At 30.1% G+C, this 7,500-nt stretch overlaps 1 protein-coding gene across 3 annotated transcripts in view; it reads right to left on the reverse strand.

Annotated features, from left to right (window-relative positions):
* Positions 1-7,500, reverse strand: part of flnba (filamin B a) — a 750,037-nt gene that overhangs the window by 657,024 nt on the left and 85,513 nt on the right. For all 3 annotated transcript variants that reach the window (XR_012387353.1, XM_073917115.1, XM_073917114.1), the window contains exons 10-12: positions 2,084-2,220; positions 1,274-1,467; positions 353-466 (exon numbers count right to left, since the gene is read on the reverse strand). Coding sequence is in view for 2 of the 3 variants with exons in the window: in XM_073917115.1 (XP_073773216.1) it covers positions 353-466; positions 1,274-1,467; positions 2,084-2,220 (445 nt within the window). In the remaining variant the exon portion in view is untranslated. The remainder of the gene's footprint in view (positions 1-352; positions 467-1,273; positions 1,468-2,083; positions 2,221-7,500) is intronic.

Genomic DNA, 7,500 nt, shown 5'->3' on the forward strand with positions numbered 1-7,500 from the left:
AGAATTTCAACGTTTTAAAACTGCTAAATTGCTATTGTTAAATTTAAATTTTATTTTTATCTAATAATTTTTGAATTGACATTTTTGATTTTGACATTTCGAATTTTTACATTTTGTAATGTTTAAAATAAAAATAGAATTTGCATCTTTAATTTCTGTTTAATTTTACATTGTTAATCATGAATTATTTTAAATCTTTATTGTTTAAAATAAAATTCTGTATAATTTTTACATTTTTTATTTAAAATCTTTAATTTTAGAATGTTAAAATTGATAAATTGTTACATTTTTAAATATGAATTTTAGAATTTGACAGTTTGAATTTATATTGAAGAGATGATGTTCATCAGACCTGTGCTGTGATCTTCAGTGGTCCGGCTCCTGCATCTGTGGCTTCTACAGTGAATTCAGCAGGTTTGTTTATGATGCAGCCGGATTTCTCCAAGCCCGGCCCGTAAGCCTTCACCTATAAACACAACACAGCAGAGAAATACATTCTTTCATTCTTTTTCTTGAATTTGCATTTGTAACTTTTTAAAATTACTCTTAACACAGTAATTTTCTTTACATTTAATTTTTAAAACTGAATAAAAAAACTTTGATTTTAAAATGAGCTTAAATTTATTTATTCATTTCATAATTAAATGTATACAACTTTGCACTCGCAAATGGTAATTTTCTGGCAGTAGCATTTTTATGGTATTTTTGCCAGCACTTCATAAATGCAAACATGCGATCACAAATTAAAAGACTTTTTTTTATATAATCATTTTATTTGTGAAACTAAAATATTGTAAATAAAATTATTTAAGATTCATATTTTTATTTAAAATTGTTGCAATGCAATCTATGCAGATTATTTATACATATCATCAGTTTTTTATTACATTTATATAACAATTAAACATTTAAACAAGTTATGCAATAATGCCAATGCGTTTATACAAGTCATAATGAAATGATTAAAATAAAGTGAGGCATTTTTGATTTTTATATTTTAAGTAATATTAAATTCATAGGCGAAAAATCCATGCTAAAAACAACCAGATACACTTAAATCAAAATATACTTAAAGCTGATAAGGGTAGATCATGTAATAATGACAAATGGTGGATGCGATATGTACTTCCAGTCTTCTAAATGCAGAATGTCACGCGTGTTTACATAGAAGAACAGTGCAATAGTAGTGCACTGGAATGGAAAAATGGCTTCTGCGTGAATGGCCTCTTGAACACTGAGAATAATTTCTGCATGTATTTTACTGTGTTTTTACCAGGCCGGGGTTGTTGGCTTTGTTATCAGGGACGATGATGGCCATGAAGGGACTGTCCTCGATGTCTTCATCATCACACATGACATGAACGGCGTATTCTCCGGCTTCGGTGGGCCAGTATCTGACGTCACATGAGCCGTCGTTCTGATCCTCACACTCGATGCGGGCCTGGGACGGACCCTCGATAGCAAAACCTGCAGGGGGGAAATCAAGATTTGACATGCAGTTAATGTCAGAATTAATCAACCTCCTGACTTTTTTTTCTCCCTTTTTCTGAATATTTCCCAAAAGATGTTTAACAGATTCAGGAATTTCTCACAGTATTTCCTATTTATTTCTTTTTTCTGGAGAAAGTCTTTTGTTTTATTTGGGCTTGAATAGAAGCAGTTTTTAATTGTTTTAAACCCATTTTAAGGTCAATATTATTAGCCCCTTTAAGCTATAATTGTTTCCGATAGTCTACAGAACAAACCACTGTTATACTATGACTTGCCTGATTACCCTAACTTTAACCTAATAAACCTAGTTAAGTCTTTTAATGTGACTTTGCGGAAAAAAAATCTGCTCTCCATTAAACAGAAATTGGGGAAAATATAAATTATAAAGAATAAAGAAATACACTAGTAATTGTTGTATTAATAAACCTTAAAGCAACCTTTTTTGCAGCTTAAATCAATAACATAATACAGTACACCATGACAAAACCTTCAGCAATTAATGACAAGAACATTTGATACCGTCATAATCCTTTCCACAAGATCAGAGCGTAATATAATGTGTTTAAGTTATGATGGATTTAAAGCTCCTCACCGAGTATCCCGACATCAGTCCCGATGGATTCAGCCACAAAGTCTGCAGATTTTCCCACTATGCCTCCCTCCAGACCTGGACCCCAGGCACGGATCTTCTGCGGTCCTGCTTCAGAGCCCACATGAACCTCGAAAGGGCTGAACAAACACACACACAGGTCATATACTGTACATCATAAACATTGTCTTATGTCCAGACAATATTACACTCAAAAACACTTTCACGAAAATTAGCTAAAAACTGCTTAATTAAAAGAAGAAAAAAAAAACTTAAAAACGAACAAGCATTTAATGAAAAAAAATTATTAAATAATAAAAATGTACAAATTTTAATACTATTTAAATTGTATCCATGCAATCAATGCAAATATAAATTCACTGTCAATGAACTTGATAAAGAAAAATTGAAGAGCAAAAATTTAATTATATATATTTTAAAGGACATAAAAACAGTTTAAAATATTAGAAGCTGCAATAAAAACATTTAGACAATTTTAGCAAAGTAATGTGCTATTAATCAATAAATAAATGAAAATAAATAAATAATAAATAATTAAAAGCATATTAAATTAATACAATTGAATAAAACTAAATTAAATATTTTATTAAAATAAAAAATAAATAAATATATAAAATGTTCAAAATTAAGTTAATTTTCTTTGCAATGGTTAAAGTTGTTCCTAAATTGTAAGAGGGGCCAAAATCCTAATTATTTATTTATGTTTATTATACAAAATAAATACCTTTTGCATCAGTTTTTGTTCAAAACAATAATCTTTAATAAAATATTCAGGACATTACAAATCTTGGGAATTTATGGAAATAAAATGATTAACTATTTTTTTAAAGCAACAATTTGTAGAAAAATATTACTATTATTATTATTATTATTATTATTAATTAATTTTAAAAAAACAATACGGCCTGAAACACTACAATGTTTTTTAAATCTCAAAATGTCCATTAAAGGTAAAAAAAAAAAATAATAATAATAATAAAAAACACACTGTATAAATACTTTATTTAGCCAAAGATGTGTTAACTTGACAGCTTTAACAGCAAAAACAGAGCCGAGTGTGAGAACTCTCCATTTCAACTATGAGCACCAATCATTAATCTGACTGGACTCCACATCACCACACACATCTCATTCAAACAGCTTGTGTTAATGGAAGGAACCACAGCCTGGTGAATAATGAACGCTAAAGGGTCACAGCTTTGTTTCTGTGTGTGTGTGTGTTTGTGTGTGTGTGTAAGACTGAGGTGAACAGGAGGATGATTGTGTTCATTCAGTCAGCTCTGCTCCTTCATGCATGTGATCAGCAGAAAAAGTCTGTCTGCATGTTAATACCAGTCTGACGTCTCGGGCCACACACCATGCCGTATTAGAAAACCTTGAACGTATTTAAAAAACACCTAAAAAGGTTTTAGTACAGCTTTTTTTTTTAAAGAAACAGCACACTATTTTTCGGAAATGGGCTCGTTTTAAAGCTCCCCTAGAGATACAACGGGTTGCATTTTTGTTATCCATTCAGCTGATCTCTGAATATGGCACTTTTAGCTTAGCTTAGCATAGATCATTGAATTGGATTAGACCATTAGCATCTCACTCAAAAAAAATAAAAAAATAAAAAAAATCTAATTTTCTTATTTTAAAGCTAGACTCTTGTGGTTACGTTTTGTGCTAAAAACAATATAAAGATTTAAAGTTGCTATTTTAAGGACTAATGTTGTGTTTCTTAATTTAACCAGATAAAAACCTATTGAGATCAAGATCTCATTTACAAGGGTGACCTGGCCAAGAGGTCTACAACACACAACTTATAAAAAAAATAATAGTAATAGTAATAATAATAGTAATAATAATAATAATAATAGTAATAATAGTAATAATAATAATAATAATAAATAGAAAAATTAATTTGATACAAAAATACAGTTTAGTTGATCAACTATACCACATTACAATATATTAAACACACATACATTGAGAAATGGACTGTTGTTGTTGTTTGTTAAAAATAATAGAGTGAAACGATGTAATTGGGAAGAGCTCAGACATTTTTAGTTCAGACTGAAGAGAGTTCCAAGATGAGGGGGCGGCATGACTGAAGGCTCACTTTATTATTTCAGTCAGAACTCGTATTACTTTTGTCTTTTGGAGAAAATCTTAATTGTTTAAGTTTGGCTGGAATAACAATACAATTTTTTAAACCTTGTTGAATATTAGCATCTCACAAAACAACTAGTGAAATATTATGTAGTGTCATCATGGCAAAGGTAAAAGAAAATAGTCATTAAAGGGCACCTATGGTGAAAAGTCCACTTTTCAAGCTAGTGTATAGACTGTCATTTTGGGCTGATATAAACACACAGTCCTTTTTTTTTTTTTTACAAATTTAACAACATAAAAACGGTGGACCAATTGAAGCGGTTTTCAGATTGACCGCAACTTTACGTAGGAGTGCGTTCCCCCCGCCCACCAATATTGATTGACAGCTGCGCGCATTAACATGTCTCCGTAGTAATGCATATAATCATATCGACAAGACAGGACGAGAGCAAAGCAACCGCGAATATTAGGTCTGTTCAGTTTGCTAGGATCATCAATCATCATCAGACGTGATCAAGAGTGAGTTTTACAAGTTTAACATGTTTTAAAACGTGCAAGAGTGTAATGAAGCACAGCCATTCACTTCATCACCACAGCCGCTTGTCTCTCTCATTGTCTCTGGGCTATGTATGTGTGTGTGTCTACGTTATATGTGTGTGTGTGTGTGTGTGTGTGTGCGCATAAAAAACAGCAACAACCTTTCCCCAGGTATAATACAGACACTTCAAACAGCTCTAATAAATACTCTGATGGGTGTTTTGAGCTGAAAGTTTACAGACACATTCTGGGGACAAAAAAGACTTATAATAAATATGAAAAAAGGGGTAACCTATGTGCCCTTTAAGACTATAATAAAACTGTGCAGTATTTGTTGGGAAGTATTTGAAAATTAATTCAAGAGGGTTTCTTCATGCCAAATTAATTCAAGTAAAAACACAGCTGTCACTTCCAGCCCGCAGTCTGTTAAATAAGCTGTTTATGCTATATGCTCATGCTCATGAATGTGATTGAACATCCGCACGGTTTAATGCACGCGACGGCCGTTTCCTGGTGGTCTCCAGTGACTCTGCGTTTCCAGAAACTCTCACACGAAACATATCGTCATGCTGTTTTTCCAGCACGTCTGTCAAGCATCCAGAGCTAAGGTTTACGCACTAATGAGTCGTCTTGGCAGTGGACACAACCTGTAGTACATATCACATGATTGGTACTGTATAGGCAGCATGAGCAAACACTCTTACATGGTTACAAGTCATGCTGATACATCTAATTTATTTATATTACATGCAAATTAGGCATAGATGTGTTTAGTATACGATGCAGTGTTATTTTCGTAAGCAGTATGTACTGTAAGAATATTTATTAGCATTTTGAATTTGATTTAATAAATATTTTCAGTTATCTTTCTAATTTTGTTGTTTTTATATACTTTAAGCATATTTAAGTTTATTGTATACAGATTTAACTTTGGTTTTACATTTCAACAGCACCAATGTTCAATTTCGTATTTATTTAATATTCTAAAACTGTTTATTTTAGTACTGGTTTAAGCTGTTAATTTAAAAATGTGTTAATAAAAATCTAAATAAAACAAATATAATAATATAGTAATGATTATATTACTGTTATTGCATAATAATATTAATAAAAATAATAACAATAATAACAACAATAATATATTATTAATAATAATAATAATAATTATTATTATTATTATTATTTTGTTATATAAAACATTATCATTATTATCATTATTATTATTATTATTATTATTATTATTATTATACAATATTTATTATGATGATGTTATCATTAATATTAATAACAATATTTTTATTATAGTTATATATTATTTGTTATTTAATAAAAATATTATTATTACTATTTTAATTATAATAATAACAATATTATTGTTATCGTTGTATAATACTAATTATTATTATTTTATTGCATAAAACAATGTTATTTTTATTATTAATAATACAAAAAATATTCTTAATATTATTATTATATAATGAAAAATAATAATAATGATGATGATGATCATATTAATAATAATAATAATAATAACAATAATAATAATGTATTATTATTATTATTATTATTATATTAATTATAATATTAATATTGTTATCACTATATAATAACAAAAATTATTATTATTTATGATATTATTATTAATTATAACAATACTACTATTACATTTATATATAAATGTTATTAATATTATTATTATCATTAATTATAACAACATTATTATTATTCAATATTATATACATGTATGCACACATACACACAAATTTTCATCTTATTAATATATTTTAATCTTATTTTTTAAAACTTTAAAAATGTATTTAAAAATTATCTTTATTTAGCCAGATAGATATTTGTAGTTAATATCAACAACAACACTGCTTCTGCTTGCAGTACTGTAACATCACATTACGTCTCAATCCGGTTAAACATTTCACAAACGAGCAGTCAAGCACTATATATACTCCATCACAGAGTCTTACATCACACTCAACATTAAACCCTTTCAGATCTACAAACAAAGTCTCTCGCAATCAGACAAATTCCCTGAAGATCCTTAATGGAGCGATCTGAACCCAATGAATTTAATCTGTATTTAAACCCCAGCACACTGACAGATCATGTATAACACGATCTGTCCTGACTCCAGCCCTCATGTGCTTACATACGGCTATGCCTTTATACCTAAACAGAGCTGATCAGGTTTATCCGAATGGCTGAATGAGACCCTCAGAACATCTGGATCTGATCCGTTTTAACCAGTACGTCACAATTAGTAACAATACTGATCGGATTTCCTTCAACCAGTGACGTCGCCATGGTCTTAAAGGGACAGTTCACCAAAAAAAGAAGATTTATTGGTCTTTTACTCACCCTTAGGTAATCTGAGATGCACAGTTGAAGACAGAATTATTAGCCCCCCTGTATAGATGAATTACCATGTTTGTAAACATTAAGAATGCGCGTGCAGGGAGGGGGCAGAAACAAGCCAGGAGCACAAGCATTTACAGCGAGGGAATGACATTCGATGCGGTACAGAGTTTGTTGTTGTCTTAAAAATAAGACATTGAGGGCGGGACTGACCTGTCACTCACATGAAATCCACCAATGGCAAGCCAAAACCATTCAATTAATATTTATTATGCATTACAAAATCAAGTCCAGCCTACATTGGTCATTTCGCATACAGTTGACTTAATGTGATGCGTATTACTCTTAATATAAACGTATTAGCCATCCTGTTCAATTATAATTATTTTTGCAACACAGAG

The sequence above is a fragment of the Danio rerio genome, chromosome 11 (assembly GCF_049306965.1).
Source record: "Danio rerio strain Tuebingen ecotype United States chromosome 11, GRCz12tu, whole genome shotgun sequence".
Lineage (NCBI taxonomy): Eukaryota > Metazoa > Chordata > Actinopteri > Cypriniformes > Danionidae > Danio > Danio rerio.